Source organism: Rhamphochromis sp. 'chilingali', assembly GCF_963969265.1.
Source record: "Rhamphochromis sp. 'chilingali' genome assembly, chromosome: 16".
Lineage (NCBI taxonomy): Eukaryota > Metazoa > Chordata > Actinopteri > Cichliformes > Cichlidae > Rhamphochromis > Rhamphochromis sp. 'chilingali'.
The window spans coordinates 31717230-31739234 of NC_137943.1; the positions used below are offsets into that span (position 1 = coordinate 31717230).

Consider the following 22005-nt stretch of genomic DNA (forward strand, 5'->3'; position numbering starts at 1 on the left):
TAGGGTGACCAGGTGTCTGACTTTATGTGGGACTACACAGCGCTCAGTCCTTGTTTCCCTGTGCCACACACACATTGAGCCAATGTCCAGTTTTTTTATTGACTCTAGTTTCTGTCGATCGGTAAGCCCACAAAACAACCCTGTACAGGAAGTAGATTTCATCTCTCTGATAAAAGGAGTTCTAATCCCTGATCCTATGAGTCTGACCCAGTAGATAGTATTGATATGATCATATTTATGCCTTTGTTGTTCAGGCACGTGCAGAGGGGGGGGCTATAGGGGCTTGAGCACCCGCCCCTTTCCTGATGGGTGCCCAAAGTGCCCTTTTGTTGAGGCAACTTTTTAAAAAAAATTTTTCTTTTGTGTGCGTGCGTGCGGAGTCCTGTCTGTGCCCCTCAACAATAATATTTAACTATTAATCACAGTTTTGCTAAATAAAAGGATCTGGCTTGCATCAGTCACATGATCACATTTAACCAATGATCGCCCTTGACGACAGAACGCGCTGGTTACGAGCTGGGAACGAGCTCACAAAGAGCACGCGCATTTTTAGCGGTCCGGAGCTGTATGAGAAACACAAGTTAACTCAGAGACACAGACTGATGCGACAAACCCAGTAAGTAGGTGTACAGCGTACACTGTAGTGTATAGCACACAGGAGTATTGGCTTATTACGTACACGTTGGTAAGCTGTCTTGTTGCAACTGACGAACTGAAACAAACGAGCGTGCTGTGTGTGCAACAGCGCGACAAACATTACCTGTCCTTTTATTAACTACACAAGTTGTGCTGGTCATAGCTGCTGGCTACCTGTGCAAGGCTGTCATGGGTCTGTAGCTCTGTCCACCGTTTTAGGGAACATATTTAGTTTTAAAGTATTTAGAACATATTTAGTTTTAAAGTAAGTTTCCGGGCTTTTCCTGCCTTTCTGGAGGGATTATATTTCACTAAAAAACGATCTAATATGCATGTCCACATAATAATTATTATAATTATAATATATTAAAACACACACGCTGTATTTTAAAGAACATACATTAAGAAGCAGATTATATTAGATTTATATTTTAAATAAGACAAAAGTTGGATTTTACAGCAGTAAAATGATTGTATCTCTACAGTTTAAACATGTAATAAGCTTTGCCCTGCACAGAGTGGATAGTGAAACAAGTGGAATCATCATAATGACATTATTTCATATTTATTACTTCCCCATCCAGATCCCTCAGGTCATCTGGATCCGGTCTTTTATCAGTTCCCAGAGTCAGAACCAGACACGGAGAAGCTGCATTCAGCTTTTATGCTCCTTATATCTGGAACAAACTCCCAGAAAGCCTCAGATCAGCTGAAACACTCAGTTTATTTAAATCCAGGTTGAAGACTCACCTGTTCTCAGCTGCATTTGAATAAAGCACCAAATCCACACTTTAAGCTTAAATTTCAAAACTTACATTTAACTACTGATTTTATCTACTGTTCTGATTTTATCTGTTTTGATTTTATATACTGTTGTTTGTTTGTTTGTTAATTAGTTAGTTAGTTTATTTGCTTGTTTTATTCAATTTTAAATCATGCTTTTTATTTGTTCTTGTTTCTAATGTCTCTGTAAAGCACTTTGAATCACCTTGTTGTTGAATTGTGCTATACAAATAAACTTGCCTTGCCTTGCCTTGCCTCCTCATTGCTTTATTATTGTAGCTCTAGTAATAAATAATAATGTAAGGATTCTGGATCAGCACCATGATGCCCATAGTATATACAGTATTCTGAAGAAGGTCTAAAATGTCACTGTGTGTGCGTGCATGTGTGTGTTTTATTTAGATGGATTTAAAAAAAAAATATTACTCATGATATAACATTGTCCAGACATGCCTAGTAAGGACATGAGGAGGAAACATATCTATATTTAAACATATCTATATTTACATATCTATATTATTGCTAATATTTACTGCAATATATCTATATCACTAAAGCACTTCTGGATGGATGCAAACTGCATTTCGTTGCCCTGTACCTGTGCATGTGCAATGACAATAAAGTTGAATTATATTCTATTCTATTCTAAACAGTAGGAGCTGTGTGAGGCTACTAAAGGCAGGGCTATAACATTTTTCTGTCATCATTTTATTATAGATTAAGTGCAAGAGTTGTTAGGTGTGGATAATTAGATTATAGTTTATTGCAATAGCAAGTTGTGCCTTGTTCTCACATAGCAAGTGGAGAGTGATATATGAAATGATGGGATGGAAGGAAGAAGAGAAGCAAAGAGTGATTCACAGGCAGAGCCTAAATTATTTCTCACAGTTTTTTGTTGCCTTATGGTTCCAAGCGCTGTCACCAATCTTTGCATTTTGTTATTATCTCATGACACTTGTTTAATCAGCTACCATCTCTCCTATGGACTTTTTAATGTCTACAGTCTCAGATCAACATAGCCCTGCCCTTCCCATATTAGATTCTTGATGAATGTGTGTTGTTGTTATTCAGCCTGGTTCAATGTGCCCCTTTTTAACTTTGAGCACCCGCCCCTTTAAACCTCTCTGTACGGCCCTGTTGTTGTTTCACAAAGGGTTAAAAACATTCACAGGTTGGACTGTGGTTCTCCTTTTAGCGTCTCTGCTGGAATTTTAACTGTGAACCTCTTAGATCCAAACTTCTGAACTGCTCATCTCACAGAGGACAAAAGGGAAGAACCCCAAATCTCTTCTTCACCTCACTTTTATACCTGCTCACCCTTTCTCCCCCCTTCCCTCAGTGGACGTCACATCTTCATACTTGGGCCAATCAGGTTGTTGACATTTGATCATCTGATGTGCACCCACACCTCATCTCTCTCTCTCTCTCTGACTCACAAGATTTAACACAAAGTTTAAACTTTAAAATCGCTTCATTACATTTTCTTTGTTATTCTTAACACAGAAAATTCACATTCAAAAACTTAACACAGAATAAAACAGAGTAGCCAGTAGTGGGACATGGTTCCAGCAACTCTGATGGTGACTGCCCGTTTGAAGCTGAAGCTCCGGCACGTGTGTCAAAAAATCAACACACTGCTTCAGAAACGCTGTGCTGAGGCTTGGTTTGACTGAACAGAGTCACGTGATCAATGACGTCTGAAGCTTCATTCAGCACGTCACTGCTTCAGTACCTGATTCAATGATTTATTGAAATCATTGGTGGGATTTGTGCTGTGTTTTGGTGGTTTTGTGTGAGCGAATCAGTGTGTGACATAATTATAGACATGGAGCCAGGAAGAGAGGACGCTCTGCCTGTTCCTGAATAAAAACCAGTTCATCAGCATTTCTGCTCCCAGGTCTAAAATGTACATAAGAAATATGATGTACACATAATTATAATGATATAACTTATAGTATATTATATATAAACGTACCAGTCTGCTGGTTAATTACATAATCAGGTGGAGGCAGTGACCTCACAACCTCCTATAAGCTTTAAGTTAAGGTTACTTTATTTATACCCACAAGTAAATTTGCTTTACAGAACAATGATAGCATTTGGCCTCCCTTCACAAACACACACACCTAATGAAACCTGACAAAACACATATTTAGTAATTAAACAAAGTGAATCAAATCAAAAACAATTCTTATTGAGTTCAGTGACAGCAGCAGGGACAAAGCTGTTTTTATAATGCTTTGTCCTGCATCTTGGAACTAGAAACCTCCGTCCTGAAGAAAGAAGCTAAATCCACCCCGTAGAGGATGGGAACCATTTTTAAGGATTGATTAAGCCATCTGTGGTACCTGTTTAGAGTACAGGGAGTCTAAACAGGCCTGTGACTCATCTATCAGACGACTGGACCATCTCACTCACTAATTCAGTCAATTTTTCTCTGTGACAGAGGTCTGACTGAACCATGGCACCAAACAAAAAGATAAAACAGACTCAATAAAAGAACAAGAAAACAAAGTTCAAATCTTTCACTCAATGTGGAAATGAGCAAGTTTCCTGAGGCAGTAAAGGCACTGGTGACCCTTTTTACAGACCGATTTGCAATAAAAGTTCAGTTTTTCATTGATTATGGTCCCAAGATATTTATATGATTGCACTTGCTCTATTTTCTGACCTTTAATTAAAGTGACTCTGTGCCCATTTAGTTGTTTCCTAAAATCAATAACCATATCTTTTGTTTTAGATATGTTCAATTGGAGATAAGACTCATCCCACCACTGAACAAAGTCATCAATGATTGGACCGTGGTGAGTTTCACCCTCTTTCAGTAAGCTGACAATAACAAAGTCATCTGTAAATTTAATGATGGCCCTGTTTTCATATCTGCTCTGACACGTGTTTGTAAAGAGAATGAATAATAAGGGCGATAAGAGACCCTGGAGGAGAAGCTGTGGAGGAGAACACTGGGTCAGACAGAACCCCATTTATTCTCACTCTTTGTGACCTGTCAGTTAAAAGATCTAAAATCCAGCAAACCAGGTTTTTCCTGATTTCAAACTCTTCTAAAAGTCTTTTCATTAAAATATGGGGCTGTGTTGTATTAAAAGCAGAAGAAAAATCAATGAAAAGAAGTCTTGCAAAAGTCCCTTTACTCTCTACATGTTTAAGAATCAGATTTAGTCAAAAGCGCGTCCTGCACTCCTCTGTTGGGCCTGCACGCAAACTGCATTGGATCCAGCTGATATTCAATCTCTTCCATAATCACATTTCTGAGGATTTTTTCAAAGACTTTCATGACAACTCAGGTGAGGCAACAGGCCTGAAGTCATTCAGGACGTTTGGACGACTAGATTTAGGGACATGAACGACGACAGCTTCCTTCCAAAGCGAGGGCACATTTTGTATTTGAAAGGATTTATTGAAAATAAGCTGAAATTTAGGACTGAGCTCTTTAGCACAAGATTTAATTAGGCGGCACTAATGTTATCAGGGTCCTGGCTCTTGTTCACATTAACTGTATGAAAGGCCTTTTGGACATCGCTGAGTTCAGTGATGAAGTGTTGAGTATCTTTCAGTTTCTGTTTCAGTTCAGAAGAACTAAAACGAGCATCAAGCATATTCAAATCTCTGTCTGGCTTAAAACCGTCTACAATGATCTGACTGCTGCTCTGGGGATTTTGAAACCCTGATATGGTTTTCATACAAGTCCAGGCAGACCCAAAATTTTTTGCAGCAAATTTTCTTTCAAGAAGGTTTTTGTAGATCTGTTTTGCTTTCAAGAGCTCGATTTTCAAGTCTTTGGTGACTGCCTGAAAGTCAGTAACAGCCCCCTCTTTAAAAGCCTGAAGCTGGCTTCAGTCTCTTTCTACCCCAGGTCTCACCACATTTCCAAAATGTAAACTCTGAGTATCATAAGAAATGTGGTTCAAAAAGATGTGCTGATCTATGAATGCATCCTTACTGAAAGCTAAAGATGTCCAGCAGACAGAAACAGCAGCTGAATGAACAGTTATCATGAGCGAGTGTACAAACACTATCACAGGAAATAACAGAAATAAACTGGAGTTTCCATTTATACCTGTAGTATTTTTTCAGCTCCATGTCATCTTCCAATATGTCAAAATATGATTTCATTGTATCTTAAACAAATACAAACTTCTTTCTTTTCCCAGAATTTAGACAAATGAACAAAAAATAAATGATTATTTATTTAGGTATTAAAATAGGAAAAATCAGTTTAAATTAGAGCACCATTAAAACAAGAAATTAGCACAGAAATGCCAAAAGACAAAAACAGAACAATAAAGTGTCTTTAAAACTGATTCAAAAACAGTTGTAGGAGCAGTTTTATGAACCATGTTCTGTTAATATACTGACTAACCAGCAGCAACACTCTGACTCAGTGTTTCCATCTGTGTTTATTTCCATCTTTACAGTCAGGCAGAAACATCTCACAGCAGCTGGAAAAACCAGTGAGCACACTTTAGAGGAAAAAAGTGAAAGTTTTTGTTCAACTGTAAAATATTCTCTGTAATGTAAATTGTTCTGCTCTCTGACAAACCATCAGAGGTGCAGCACGTGTATCATTTGGTGTTTGAAGCAGAAACAAAAGCAAAGAGTTAAAGGAAGACACATTTGAAGAAGAAGGAAAATGAAAACAAGACGTCACTGAGCAACAACCTGACAGAACGAGAGCCAACAGTTTACTATCAGAACTGAGGCTGATCATTAACAGGGAGCAGCAGGTAACAAGGTCATCAGCAGTGGAGGAAAGTATGGAAGTAATACTCAGCTTCATATTTGAAGATACTCGAGTATCTTAGCTGCAGGTCTGGAACAATGGTTTTATTTCCTTTCCCATTAAACATCTCACACAGCCCCTCATCTGTGACCCTTAGCAAACCCACTGGATATCTACCTGCACATAAAGGAGATCAGATCAGTTCCATCTAGACCAGCTGTAACAGGAAAATGCTGCTTACACTTTGATGCATCACTTTCAGTTTGTCATATAAGACAATATATCAGATTGAGGCATTATTTTCCTGCAGTGAGTAAATCTACTTTGTACTTTACTCTTTTCTTTTAGGTAAAGGCTCTAAACAGTACTTGTACACTGTGGAAATCCCATAAGAACGTCTCCTGAACTCTGAAAAATAACAAAACAAAGACTAAAAGGAGGTCATGGGTGCTGATGATGATGCTGATGATGATGAGGAGGAGGAGTAGCATGCATTTAAAAAGTGACTGATGTCCTAGAATACAACAGAACAGTGTCTCTACAAACTTATGAAAACATGACAGTCTTGCATTAGTTTGTATTCTTATGATTTCAAAAAACGAGGGAAAAATCTCCTTGAAATGCACAATTCCTTTTTGTTATTTCTTAGTGTGTGACGTATTTTATTGGCTTTATGATTGGTGCAAACAGTTTCCTGATTCATAATGGAAATAGATTTTAGACACAGGAGGAACACGCAGTGATCAGCAGGAGCAGCTTGGAGTCCAGTCTTCTTCACACTGAGGAGGGACATATATGCAGGAACAGTTGTCATAACTGTTACAACCACCAGATGGCGAAAGAGTCCCACTGCAACTTTAAGCCATGAAGGATGTCTTGATGTTTGCTTGTGATAAATCTGCTTTATGTGAGTCTTTTTCAGAGAGTAACAGTAACATGTCTGATTATGTCTTTAATCAGTAAAGTCTCGCTTTGCTAGAAATAAATCAATAATAAAATTGTAAACATGCAGCTGTATGTTAGAAGTCAAAGGGTCCTTAAGTCTTCTGTAAATTGACGGGGATCAAATGAAGGACACAAGTATCTGTTCTTACTCTAATAAATGCTGCTTTAATATCCAACAGACTATTTTCCTTCCTCATCAGCAGTAAACAGCTCGACTGCGTCTGTGCATTTGTGTCCTCCATACTTGTTTCCACAGACATCTCAGGCTTGATGCCACGATGCAGTGTAGAAACCTGACAACCCTCTGACTCATGTTCAAATGTTCAAGGACATTTCTCAGGATCATGTATGACCCCTTTTTGACATTTGGACTTTCATTAATAATATTTGTTTCTGAGTCATTTTTGTGGAGACTTCTGTCCAACGTAGTGTCCAAATGAAGCCTGAAGCTTTTCTTCACCCTCTTGTCAGATGGTCAGCAACAAAACTCTGTTCCAACCAATGTCTGATAAGAGATGAGACACAGCAGCTGAGCAAATGATCATTTCTTGCTGAAGACATCCTCAGACAGAATTAAATACATACATAAACACAGCCTGGTGCCAATAACACAGCTAATGACACTGCTGTATCACTGGCTTTACTGATTAAAGACCATATCTGAAGGAAATCTTTGAACACAACAGAAAGTGACCTTTTAAACCTGCGACACTGATGCTGCATTCAAGGACCATTAAAAACATTTTAAAGGACTTAAGAACATCAAGAAAATGTGACTTGTTTCTCTGTAATGAAGCTGTTTTAGTGAAGAAAGTTGAAAGGTCACAGAGCGACTGATGAATCTTCTGCTCTAAACATGAACTCTGAACTTTGTGATGCTTCAGGAGGAAAACTGCTTCAGTTATTCTCTCAGATTAGTTTCATATTTTCTGCATCAGATTTGAGTGAGATCCTGGAATGAAGACAGAAGAAAAGACTTTGTTCAAAGTTTGATTTATAGTCAAACCTTCCAGTTTATTCACACAATAAAACATCAACACAATATATGAATTCATTCATTAAAATCACAGTTTTTCCTCATTTGTTTGATGATTTTGACAAAAACAAACACAAACACACACACATGGTCTGCCATACTCATAAAGAGAAATGTCGACATTTTTCAAGACAAATATTCCAGAAACATTTAGAGGATAGAGAAGTTTACATTTTCATGTGGAGAAATATTTCAGTAAATCAAAATGATGATGAGCAGTGATAGCCTCCATAAACAGTCACAGGAAAGATCTCCTTTAAAAACTCAGAAACATCAAGAGAACAACTAGAAGATGTGGAGGTACCACCCATAATGTTTGACTGACAGCTGATCTCTGTGCAGAAATGATGGAGAGAAAATAAAATGAAACTAAAACACAGATTTAAACCCACAATATGAAAGACTTCAGTCTATTTCACTTTAATCAACTCAGCAGTGGCTCCATAATCATAAAACAACAGTCCAGCATAGAGCGGCTGAGTGAATGTGGTCTGGACTCTGTGGAGGAGAGTCATGGTTTCAGAGACGCTGTAAAAGGACAAAATACCTGCTCTGTGATCCAGGTACACTCCTACTCTGGAGGAACGAGGACCTGAGACACGAGTTTGGATGTTGTTGTACCAAAATGTAAAACTGTTGTTGTTACAATCTAATGACCAAGATTTGTCATTATGTCCAAATCTACATTCATTCCCACTCCCTGTTCTACTGCTATTCTTGTATGCGACTGCTACATAAACTCCTCCCCCTCTCCACTCCACCTCCCAGTAACAACGTCCAGTCAGACTCTCTCTACTCAGGGCCTGACACCACCAAGTGAATCTGTCTGGATGATCAGAATAAGACTGTTGTTGATTCATTAATGTTGCTTTTCTGTTCCCCTCTGATAATAACAGCTGTTTGTGTGCTGTGTTTGGATCCAGTGTGATTTCACGTGAATATTTTAAGAATCCAGCTCTGGTCTTTGGCTCTGGTTGTGACAGTAAAACATCCACTTCAGTGACTGTCAGTGAGATGTTTGTCCATTGCTCTCTCAGAATGTCCTGTAGTTTATCTCTGACCTCTGACACAGCTGCTGTCACATCCTCAAAGTAGCTCAGAGGACGGATATTGATGCTGGATGAGTCTGTAGACTCACTGAGTGCTGACAGTGAGGGGTAGTTGTGTAGAAACTGGTTGTGATCCTTTGTGTGTGAGAGCTGCTTCAGCTTTAATGGAGCTACTTCATAATGAGTCTGAAGGTGTTTCTCACAGTAAGATGCCAGACAGAATAAACAGGACTTGAATGCTTTCATTTTTCTTCCAGTGCAGACATCACAGGCCACATCTTCAGGTCCAGCATAGCAGTGATCAGCAGGAGCAGCTTGGAGTCCAGTCTTCTTCAGCTCCTCCACTAAATCTGCTAACATGGTGTTTTTCACCAGGACAGGCCTCGGTATGAAAGTCTGTCTGCACTGAGGGCAGCTGTAGATTTTCCTGTTTTCCTCTCCATCCCAGTGGGTTTTAATACAGTTCATGCAGTAGCTGTGTCCACAGGGAATAGTCACCGGATCCTTCAGTAGATCCAAACAGACTGAACAGCAGAATTTTGTTTGATCCATTTGATTCATGTGCTGTGCCGTTTCACCGTCTCTCAGTGACTGTCAGACAGTTTGACTTTCTCTGAACAGAAACAACCTCTGTGCTCTGAAGGGAAACAGATCTCTGCTCTTGTTCACCTCCTACAGGAAATGAGTTCACCAGCAACTGCATTTACACCATGTTGTTTAGACCCATCCTGATACAGACACATCTGTGAAGGGAGGCAACAACAAGTCATAAATGCTTATTTCATCAGTGCCAGGGTTTGTTATGTTTGATTTACAATATGCAGTTAAAACTGTGACCTAGCTAATCTTGTTAACTAGTAACTTAGCCTATATGAAATGGCTTGTGGCGATGATTTAAGTAAGGTAAAACTTTATTGGTATAGTACCTTTTGAGATAATAAAGCGCTCCATGATAACGCTGGTTACACCCTTGTGCACAGGTGTTAAAACTCCAGCCCTTGAGGTCCTGAAACTTTTACATGTGTCGCTGCTCCAACACACCTCAATAAAATTAGATCAATTAGCAAGAGCCCTGACTGCATACTGAGGTGACAATTCAGCCATTAGATTCATGTTATAGCAGCTCATGAATGAACGTGGCACAATATAAGCATTGTTATTGTTGAAGTACATTTTTTTCCAAACACTTTCATTTATTTAAAACTAGAAAATCCCTTTTCTGAAGAAACTGCAGTGTGAATGCTGATAACTGAACGTTTTGAGTTGAAATAATTGCTGAATGTTAAGTTAAAAATGTTGAGGTTTAGGGGTTCCCACCTCAGCATGTAGTCAAGACTCTTGCTAATGACCTACTCATTTTATTCAGGTGTGTTGCAGCAGGGACACATGTAAAAGTTTCAGGACTTTGACACCCCTGCCCTTGTGGATTAAACAGGATGAATTTGTTACACTCTTAACTCATCTAAACAAGGCATTTTGTAGAGGGTACAGCAGCCATGGCAGTTTTTCTTGAAACAACTAATCTCACGTGTTGACTTTTTCTCAAAATAAGCATGGGAACAACTGTCTACAATAAATCAAACATATGTTTTACTCATTATGTAAGAATTGTTATACAAATGACCAGTGCCAAGTAGGGCTGCCACAAATGATGATTTTGATCGTCGACTAGTCACCGATTATTTTTGCGATCAGTTGACTGATCAGACCATGCATCCATTGGACGCACAGCTTACTGCACTAGCACGACCCATCCTCCAAATCCGGGGAAAAGGACGACGCATTTGTCGGAGCCTTCGTCGCGTCGCTGTAACGCAATCGGCCTACAAATGCGGCCTCCGAAGGATGCCGCCCCTGAATTTGGACAGAGCTACGATGCTGGAGACTGCTTCTTCTTCTTTCGCCTTTAACGGCAGCTGGCATCCTTGAACATGCATTGCTGCCATCTTCTGTTTCAGTCCGTTATTACACTCTTAAATCCTACTGCTTATTCCTGTCTTTCAGGATCTTACAAAGTTTCAAACGACGCGTCGACTATTAAATTAGTGGTTTACGATTTTGATAAACGACGTAATAATGACTAGTCGACTAATCTTGGCAGCCCTAATGCCAAGTGTACTGTGGTGTAAAAAAGTCATTAACTGCATGCTTGCTTCACCTACTTAGCTTTAGTATTTTAATTTCCTAACTGTACATCCAAAGCTTTGCTCACTGCAGCTGTATTGCGCAGTTATGTTACACCCCTGAAAGCAGAGGGGAAATTAAGAGTGATTTTCAAGTGATTCTCTCATGCAGTAGTTTAATGCAATGAAAAATGAACATAAGTAATTCACATTGCGTACTGCTCAATGTCACACAGTGGAAGAAAGAGATAATTAATAACCCAAAAATAACAATTGAGTGCTTACTATTTGTATCTGAACATGTTTCCGTACAAAATAGATAACAATAGAAACGTTTGTAGCTTCTGCCGTTAGCTTAATGGCCATTGTGCAACTGAGGCTCAAAACCGCGGTCTACCCACTAAAAATCTATAATAAAATATTTCTGAAGCTCACAAAATAACGAAAGACTACCTATAAAATATCTCAACAACGTACAGAGTATAAAATATCATGTTTTGATCACCATTACCTTAAAACACGGAGGAAAGAATGACGAGGGTGATTTTGAGATGCTTCTCTTCTGCATTAGTTTAGTAATGAGGAGAGAGAGCGCGAAAGCCCCCTGGTAGAGAAAGAAGCCATTACCAATCGATCCCAGAAAAGACTTACTAGCCGATTACTGATGTACAGATCGCAGTTCTCTTGAATCAAATGACAACCATTAATGCAACATGAAAAATAACCAATTTCAAACAATTTCGCAGTGTATTTACATTGTTTTCATGCTTATGAATTTGTATTAATATCCAACAGAATCAGAATCAGAATCAGAATGGGGTTTATTGCCAAATGTTGAGCAGGTTTACAACATTAGGAAATTGCTGCGGTGCTTAAGTGCAAACATAGTGTCATAAATAGCACTTAAATAGACATGGAAAAATAAAAGTAGGAATAAGAATTAAAAGTGCTACGTAGAAAGATATGTGCATGAGCTATACATGAGATATATACATGAGAATAAGAATTAAGAGTGCTACGTAGAAAGATACATACATGAGTGCAGGTGGTGATCAGTGCCAAACATGGAATGATGCAGTGACACAGCGTAGGGTCATGTGTTAGTGGCGGGGACAGTCATATGGTTATTGTTCATGTGTCCAACAGCAGAGGGGAAGAAACTGTTCTTATGGCGAGAGGTTCTGGTGCGAATGGACCGGAGCCTCCTGCCTGAGGGGAGCAGGTCAAACAGACTGTGTCCAGGGTGAGAAGGGTCAGCTGAGATCCGAGCTGCACGCCGCAATGTCCTGGAGGTGTACAGGTCCTGCAGAGATGGGAGTCTGCAGCCAATCACCTTCTCAGCAGAGCACACAACACGCTGCAGTCTCTGTTTGTCCCTGATAGTGGCTCCAGCGTACCACACGGTGATGGAGGAGGTGAGGATGGACTCGATGATTGCAGTGTAGGATTGCATCATCGTCCGTGTTGGCAGGTTGAATTTCTTCAGCTGCCTCAGGAAGTACATCCTCTGCTGGGCTTTCTTGATGACGGAGGTGATGGTGGGCTCCCACTTCAGGTCATGGGTGATGGTGGTACCCAGGAAGCGGAATGAGTCCACAGAGGTGATGGGGGTGTCAGTCAGGATGATGGGGGGGAGTGGGGCTGTGTGCTTCCTGAAGTCCACAATAATCTCCACTGTCTTCTGGGCATTTAGCACCAGGTTGTTGTGGCTGCACCAGGACACCAGACGTTCAACCTCCCTCCTGTAGGCAGACTCATCCCCGTCCGAGATGAGCCCAATAACGGTGGTGTCATCTGCAAACTTGATTAGCTTGACAGACTGGTGGGTGGAGGTGCAGCAGTTGGTGTACAGGGAGAAGAGCAGAGGAGAAAGAACACAGCCCTGAGGGGAGCCGGTGCTGATGGTCCGGGAGTCCGAGACATTCTTTCCCAGCCTCACATGCTGCTTCCTGTCCGTCAGGAAGTCAGTGATCCACCGGCAGATGGGATCAGGCACATTCATCTGGGAAAGCTTGCCTCGGAGATGGTCTGGAAGGATGGTGTTGAAGGCAGAGCTGAAGTCCACAAACAGGATCCTGGCGTAGGTTCCTGGGGAGTCCAGATGCTGCAGGATGAAGTGTAGGGCCATGTTGATGGCGTCGTCTACAGACCTGTTGGCTCTGTATGCAAACTGCAGGGGGTCCAGGAGGGGGGCCGTGAGGGTCTTGAGATGGGAGAGAACTAGGTGCTCAAATGACTTCATGACCACAGATGTCAGAGCCACGGGTCTGTAGTCATTTAGTCCAGTGATCCTAGGTTTCTTGGGGACAGGGATTATGGTGGAGGACTTGAAGCAGGCAGGCACATGACATGCCTGCAGTGAGGAGTTGAAAATGCCAGAAAACACTGGGGCCAGCTCGTTTGCACAGTGTCTGAGGGTGGCAGGAGACACACCGTCTGGGCCGGGAGCTTTTCGAGCATTCAGACTCTTAAACTGCTTCCTCACATCTGCTTCATGAATATGAAGAGTTGTGGTGGGAGGAGGTGGTGTGAAATCCTCTTTTATGTGGGGTGAGGAGGGGGGTGTTGTAGGTGAACAGTTTGAAGGTGGTGATGGCTCTATGGAGGGGGGAGAGGTGGGGGAATGAGTGTCCAAAGTGCCTCTATTGTTGGGGCCGTTGGAGGTGTGAAGGCTGCCTGATGGCTCGTCAAAACGGCAATAGAAGTCGTTAAGGGTGTTGGCCAAGAGCAAGTCATCAGTGGAGTGGGGGGTTTTAGGCTTGTAGTTGGTGATATTCCTAAAACCTTTCCACACAGAGGCCGAGTCATTCTCTGAGATCTGCTGCTGCATCTTCTCAGAGTGCTGGTGTTTTGCAATGTCCACTTCTTTAGTGAACCTGTACTTGGCCTCTCTGTAGCAGTCCCTGTCTCCGCTTCTGAACGCCTTTCTCTTTTCCAGCCACAGCTTTTTGAGTTTAGGAGTAAACCAGGGTTTGTCAACAGACTATTTTCCTTCCTCATCAGCAGTAAACAGCTCGACTCCGTCTGTGCACTTGTGTCCAAATGATCATTTCATGCTGAAGACATCCTCAGGCAGAATTAAATACATACATAAACACAGCATGGTGCCAATAACAAAGCTAATGACACTGCTGTATCACTGGCTTTACTGATTAAAGACCATATCTGAAGGAAATCTTTGAACACAACAGAAAGTGACCTTTTAAACACTGAGTGTCATCCTCACCTCAGTTCAGTCTTCAGCTGTTCTGTGGTCACATGACTGTTTCACTGTACACATCAACTAGTTGTTAAACTGTAATAGACTTCATTTGAAATGATTTGTTGTTAACAAGTGTAAGGAGATGATTGTCGACTTCAGGAAGACTCCACTCAGACACCACTCAGCATTCGTGGTTCCACGGTAGAGACTGTTACCAGCATCAAGTTCTTGGGAGTTCACATCTCAGACAACCTCACCTGGACCACCAACACCACCACCATCACCAAAAAAAGGCCCAGCAGCGCTTCCACTTCCTGAGACGCCTGAAGCGGGCCAACCTCACTCCTCCCATCCTCACCACGTTCTACAGAGCACCATTGAGAGTGTTCTGACCAGCTGCATCTCCATGTGGTTTGGCAACTGCAATGTCGGTGATGTCAGCAAACTACAATGCATTGTTAAAGCAGCTGCCAAGATCATCGGAACATCTCTCCCTCTGCTACAAAACCGCTGCATCAGTAAAGCCTCCAGCATCGTGCGTGACCCCTCTCACCCCTCACATATACTCTTTTCTCTCCTTCCATCCTGCAGACACTACTGCAGCATCGGGGCCTGATCCCCCAGACTGCAGAATAGCTTTTTCCCACAAGCCCTCAGACTCATGAACTCCCTCTCTCCCCCACACAAACTGCTAACCGACTCTTTTGCACTATACACACCACTGCCTCTGTAAGACATGCTGCTCTATGGACATTTATTTACTCCAGGTTTACAAGCTGCTACACTGGTCACTTTAAACTCCAAACTGTAAATTGTAAATTCTAATTGAAAAGTCTCTTGATCACCTTAGACTTAAGCTTTTATTTATTTTCTTCTCCTTTCTTTATCTATTTATTGCCTTTTTTGCACTGATCTAACCGGAGCCCCATAGTCTTGTCTCCCTGTATGCTGCACCAGATATAGTAGAGATTACAATAAAGTTTCTTTTGACTTGACATTGACTAATACTGTAGTGAAGATAGTTGAAAGGTCACAGAGCGACTGCTGAATCTTCTGCTCTAAATATGAACTCTGAACTTTGTGATGCTTCAGGAGGAAAACTGCTTCAGTTATTCTCTCAGATTAGTTTCATATTTTCTGCTTCAGATTTGAGTGAGATCCTGGAATGAAGACAGAAGAAAAGACTTTGTTCAAAGTTTGATTTATAGTCAAACCTTCCAGTTTATTCACACAATAAAACATCAACACAATATATGAATTCATTCATTAAAATCACAGTTTTTCCTCATTTGTTTGATGATTTTGACAAAAACAAACACAAACACACACACATGGTCTGCCATACTCATGAAGAGAAATGTCGACATTTTTCAAGACAAATATTGCAGAAACATTTAGAGGATAGAGAAGTTTACATTTTCATTTGGAGAAATATTTTAGTAAATCAAAATGATGATGAGCAGTGATAGCCTCCATAAACAGTCACAGGAAAGATCTCCTTTAAAAACTCAGAAACATCAAGAGAACAACTAGAAGATGTGGAGGTACCACCCATAATGTTTGACTGACAGCTGATCTCTGTGCAGAAATGATGGAGAGCAAATAAAATGAAACTAAAACACAGATTTAAACCCACAATATGAAAGACTTCAGTCTATTTCACTTTAATCAACTCAGCTGTGGCTCCAAATGCAGTGTAGTAAAATGTTAGTCCAGCATAGAGCGGCTGAGTGAATGTGGTCTGGACTCTGTGGAGGAGAGTCATGGTTTCAGAGACGCTGTAGAAGGACAAAATACCTGCTCTGTGATCCAGGTACACTCCTACTCTGGAGGAACGAGGACCTGAGACACGAGTTTGGATGTTGTTGTACCAAAATGTAAAACTGTTGTTGTTACAATCTAATGACCAAGATTTGTCATTATGTCCAAATCTACATTCATTCCCACTCCCTGTTCTACTGCTATTCTTGTATGCGACTGCTACATAAACTCCTCCCCCTCTCCACTCCACCTCCCAGTAACAACGTCCAGTCAGACTCTCTCTACTCAGGACCTGTTTATACGAAGTGAATCTGTCTGGATGATCAGAATAAGACTGTTGTTGATTCATAAATGTTACTTTTCTGTTCCCCTCTGATAATAACAGCTGTTTGTACGCTGTGTTTGGATCCAGTGTGATTTCACGTGAATATTTTAAGAATCCAGCTCTGGTCTTTGGCTCTGGTGGATCTGACAGTAAAACATCCACTTCAGTGACTGTCAGTGAGATGTTTGTCCATTCCTCTCTCAGAATGTCCTGTAGTTTATCTCTGACCTCTGACACAGCTGCTGTCACATCCTCAAAGTAGCTCAGAGGACGGATATTGATGCTGGATGAGTCTGTAGACTCACTGAGTGCTGACAGTGAGGGGTAGTTGTGTAGAAACTGGATGTGATCCTCTGTGTGTGAGAGCTGCTTCAGCTCAGCATCTTTCCTCTTCAGCTCAGTGATCTCCTGCTCCAGCTTCTCCTGAAGCTCTTTGACTCGACTCACTTCAGTTTCCTGCTGGGATCTGATCTGCTGCTTCACATCAGAGCTTCTTTTCTGGATGAGATGGATCAGCTCAGTGAAGATCTTCTCACTGTGCTCCACTGTTTGATCAGCAGACTGATTGATGGCCTCCACCTCCTGTTGAAGCAGCTTCACATCTTTCTCTCTGTCCTGGATTCTCTGCTGGATGTTTTGTCGACTCACCTCCAGCTCTCTCTGCCTCTCAGTCCTTTCTGCTGCAGCTGAGACTGTGTCGTGGCCTTTATGTTCATCCACAGGGCAGAGATAACAGATACTCTGCTGATCAGTACGGCAGAACATCTTCATCACCTCATCATGACGAGAGCAGATGTTCTCCTGGAGCTTCTTGGAGGGCTCCACCAGCTTGTGTTTCTTTAACTGAGCTGCTACATAATGAGGCTGAAGGTGTTTCTCACAGTAAGAGACCAAACACACAAAACAGGACTTCAAGGCTTTCATTTTTCTTCCAGTGCAGACATCACAGGCCACATCTTCAGGTCCAGCATAGCAGTGATCAGCAGGAGCAGCTTGGAGTCCAGTCTTCTTCAGCTCCTCCACTAAATCTGCTAACATGGTGTTTTTCTCCAGGACAGGCCTCGCTGTGAAAGTCCTCCGGCACTGAGGGCAGCTGTAGATTTTCTTCTTTTCCTCTTCATCCCAGAAGCTTTTAATACAGTTCATGCAGTAGCTGTGTCCACAGGGAATAGTCACCGGATCCTTCAGTAGATCCAAACAGACTGAACAGCAGAATTTTGTTTGGTCCATTTGATTCATGTGCTGTGCCGTTTCACCGTCTCTCAGTGACTGTCAGACAGTTTCACTTCCTCTGAACAGAAACAACCTCTGTGCTCTGAAGGGAAACAGATTTCTGCTCTTGTTCACCTCCTACAGGAAATGAGGCTCACCAGCAACTGCATTTACACCATGTTGTTTAGACCCATCCTGATACAGACACATCTGTGAAGGGAGGCACTAAAGAAATATTCTTACAGAGCGACCAAGAGCCAATCACATGATGCAGGGTGTGGTATGTTTGGTTACAGCATGCAGTAACAAGTCTGACCCAGTTAAAGTTTAATATTTTATCTTTACTTGGTGCTTTGAAATGTGACAGTCAACACTCAGCGAGTTTATTTTATATTTCAAAAAGTTCAGCAAAGTTTAGGATGCTGTGATGAATAAAAATAAATCAAACTTTATATTTTGACATTTTCTAATCTTAGTTCATTCTCACACTTACAGAATGATGCATGGGAACAACTGACTCCACTAAATCAAACCTATGTTCAAATGAGATTATGATCATTAAATAGTAACAAATATTTAAATTTAGCAACAACAAATGCAGATCGGTCCACAGTGTTTACAAAAACAAACAAACATTATTTTGTAGTTTTTCCTGTGTACACAGTCACTGTGGATTTGAAATGCAAACTTTCAAGTTTAATTCAAGGTTTTAGTAAAATTTTGCCTGAACTGTTTAGTAATTTTTCACAAAGTGTCCATGTCAGTAATTCATTCAAATGTATTTTGGTCTTAAACTGATCCAGTAAATGTAACTTTTTCTCACCTACTTAATCGAGTATTTAAGTTGTTTAACTGTCATTATAACTAAACTGAACATCCAAAGCTTTTCTCACTGCAGTTTTGTTGTGCAGTTATAGCAGCACTTTGAATCATCCACAGTTTTATAGAACTGTCTGTTGAATTGTTGTTTTGTTTCGTGCGATGGTTCATTTATTTAAATATTGATGATAATTTGATATATTTGATTATTTATTACTGGTGCAAACAATTCATTTCTTCATGGTGCAAATATATAGTAGACTCAGGAGTTTAACTCAGTTTTCTTGGCCTTTGTTTATCGTTTCATTTAAAATCTTAATGGGTAAAGATCATCATAATTACATATGAAATTATATGTACAAATTATATGTTCCATTACACTTTTAACAGCACAGATTATACAGCAAACATCAGATTCATGGATGGAGCCAGAGGCTAAATGACTGTTCAGTCCTCTTTAGGAAACGATCTTCATATGACGACAAACACGACAACAATCAGCTGTCAAACTGTACAAGAAGTTCACAGTAATGTAAAAGAAGTTATATCACTTTATTTTTAAATGTACGCACTCAGGGTCAGGACTGAAGACACTGATCGAGAAAATACTCTAAATATAAATATTCACCTAAACATTCAAAATTATTCAATTGCATGAAAAGAAATATGAACTCTCTACAATACTGGCTTCTGATTGGTTTAAAAAGCAGGCGCTGAACTTCAGAAGAGCTAAAGCTGCAAAACTGTGTAAACCCAGAGTGGATGCTGCCCTCTGACCTTTCAGAAGTACGATCTTTTTATGAAGACACAGAGGCAGAGTTATTATTCATCACTTTAAAGATGATATTCGTTATATGTTCTTCACTCGTTGTCTAGTAAAGTCCAGAGAATGAGACACATGATTTCAAAACATACAACTGCATGTTAGAGATCACAGAGTTCTTCAGTCTTATGAGAACTCATGGAGACTAAATGTCAGACACATCAACAGTAAATGTCGTTCCTCCCCCCGTCAGTTTGTGTCCTCCACACTTGTTTACACAAACATCTGAGGTTTGAACAGTGTGCAAAACCACATGTTACAAAGCTGCTGAGCTACTGAATACTGGAATATTTCATTCAATATCACCATCTGACCAAAGGACAAACACAGAGAGGATTAGAGCGCCAAACTTTGTTTCAAACTGTTTCAGATTTTAGAGGCAAAAAGCAGAATTTCTACCTGGACAAAGAAATCAAAGCAGGAGAAAAACAAGCTTTTTACATTTATTCAAAGGCATTATGTGAATGTACTCTGAGCCACAGCCTCCTAAAGTAAAGACATTTTATCATCCAAACCAGACAGAGTCATGTTTTCAGCAGTGTCTGTATCCTCCATATAGACCATGCCATGGTCCACCTAGGGTGACCAGGTGTCTGACTTTATGTGGGACTACACAGCGCTCAGTCCTTGTTTCCCTGTGCCACACACACATTGAGCCGATGTCTAGTTTTTTTATTGACTCTAGTTTCTGTCGATCGGTAGGCCCACAAAAAAACCCTGTACAGGAAGTAGATTTCATCTCTCTGATAAAAGGAGTTCTAATCCCTGATCCTATGAGTCTGACCCAGTAGATAATATTGATATGATCATATTTATGCCTTTGTTGTTTCACAAAGGGTTAAAAACATTCACAGGTTGGACTGTGGTTCTCCTTTTAGCGTCTCTGCTGGAATTGTAACTGTGAACCTCTTAGATCCAAACTTCTGAACTGCTCATCTCACAGAGGACAAAAGGGAAGAACCCCGAATCGCTTCTTCACCTCACTTTTATACCTGCTCACCCTTTCTCCCCCCTTCCCTCACTGGACACCACATCTTCACACTTGGGCCAATCAGGTTGTTGACATTTGATCATCTGATGTGCACCCACACCTCATCTCTCTCTCTCTCTCTGACTTACAAGATTTAACACAAACTTTAAACTTTAAAATCACTTCATTACATTTTCTTTGTTATTCTTAACACAGAAAATTCACATTCAAAAACTTAACACAGAATAAAACAGAGTAGCCAGTAGTGGGACATGGTTCCAGCAACTCTGATGGTGACGGCCCGTTTGAAGCTGAAGCTCCGGCACATGTGTCAAAAAATCAACACACTGCTTCAGAAACGCTGTGCTGAGGCTTGGTTTGTCTGAACAGAGTCACGTGATCAATGACGTCTGAAGCTTCATTCAGCACGTCACTGCTTCAGTACCTGATTCAATGATTTATAAGGAATTGAACCATTGGTGGGATTTGTGCCGTGTTTTGGTGATTTTGTGAGAGCGAATCAGTGTGTGACATAATTATAGACATGGAGCCAGGAAGAGAGGACGCTCTGCCTGTTCCTGAATAAAAACCAGTTCATCAGCATTTCTGCTCCCAGGTCTAAAATGTACATAAGAAATATGATGTACACATAATTATAATGATATAACTTATAGTATATTATATATAAACGTACCAGTCTGCTGGTTAATTACATAATCAGGTGGAGGCAGTGACCTCACAGCACAATACTCACAACTATTATAATATTGTGCTTTACATTGTTATATTTAGTGTATTTTTTATTACTAACAAACTACAAGAAGTCACAAGCAACAGGAGAACACACCATGGCACATGTTTACACAAGAACGTTTTATTCATCTAAATTATTTATTATTAAAATCGACATAACAGAATTTTTTTCACGTAAAACAAATACATGTTCAAAGCACCATATCAGCCCGATATCAGACACAACTGTCACGTGACATTAAAGAGAAGCTGTCAGTTCATCTCTGCAGAGTGGGCAATCATAATGAAGCAGTTCATTATAAGCTGTAGATTCAAGCTGCGCTTCATAGTTTTGTCCACCAGATGTGTGCCTAAACTTTCGTTCTTTTACCCAAGCTAATCTGCCCTTTTTCCTTGGTTAGATTTAAAGAATTTAAAATTCAAAATAGTTAAACTCAAAGGTTTGAGCAAGTCTAGGCATACCTGTAAAAAGAGAACAGTTGCTCATACGTTCACGTTATACCTGCATTATTGACACAGTATTGTCACTTCATTGTAATCGTCAATACACGGTTATCATGAAACTCATAACAGCCAACAAACAATCGATCAGTTTACCCTTGTTTTTGTTTACAGTTAATGCATTAATATTATTATTATTATTATCATTATTATTATTGTTTTACACGTGCTTCCTATTTTGTTCCCCTCAGAGAGTCGCGGTGCATCTTGTGCAGCAATAGGATAAAAAATAAAATTCAAGCTGGAATATTTCAAGATGAGGCGCGTGCTGGAGCTGATGACTGACTGGTGAGCTTTAAGGGTTCAGTGATGTTAAAAAAGATTCTTGT

General features: G+C 40.5%; 2 protein-coding genes and 1 long non-coding RNA gene across 3 annotated transcripts; 1 reads left to right on the forward strand and 2 right to left on the reverse strand.

The window, feature by feature from the left end:
- The first annotated feature begins 531 nt into the window (after positions 1-531).
- On the forward strand, positions 532-7255 carry LOC308383572. Its single transcript, XR_013969173.1, has 3 exons — positions 532-616; positions 4160-4223; positions 6506-7255. It is a non-coding gene; the product is annotated as an uncharacterized lncRNA (long non-coding RNA).
- An 824-nt stretch (positions 7256-8079) lies between these two features.
- Positions 8080-11903, reverse strand: LOC308383538 (tripartite motif-containing protein 16-like). Its single transcript, XM_080861583.1, has 2 exons — positions 11822-11903; positions 8080-9930 (listed from the first exon to the last, which is right to left on the reverse strand). Exon 2 carries the CDS (start codon positions 9746-9748, stop codon positions 8549-8551), a length of 1200 nt encoding a protein of 399 aa, XP_080717709.1. The 5' UTR covers positions 9749-9930; positions 11822-11903; the 3' UTR covers positions 8080-8548.
- A 3794-nt stretch (positions 11904-15697) lies between these two features.
- Positions 15698-18096, reverse strand: LOC308383518 (tripartite motif-containing protein 16-like). Its single transcript, XM_080861550.1, has one exon. The coding sequence runs from the start codon at positions 17835-17837 to the stop codon at positions 16167-16169; it is 1671 nt and encodes a 556-aa protein (XP_080717676.1). The 5' UTR covers positions 17838-18096; the 3' UTR covers positions 15698-16166.
- Between the last annotated feature and the right edge of the window lie 3909 nt (positions 18097-22005).

Bases quoted from the DNA above. Each gene is read 5' to 3' on its own strand.
- LOC308383518 (XM_080861550.1), bottom strand. From the start codon at position 17,837: ATGAATCAAATGGACCAAACAAAATTCTGCTGTTCAGTCTGTTTGGAT.
- LOC308383538 (XM_080861583.1), bottom strand. From the start codon at position 9,748: ATGAATCAAATGGATCAAACAAAATTCTGCTGTTCAGTCTGTTTGGAT.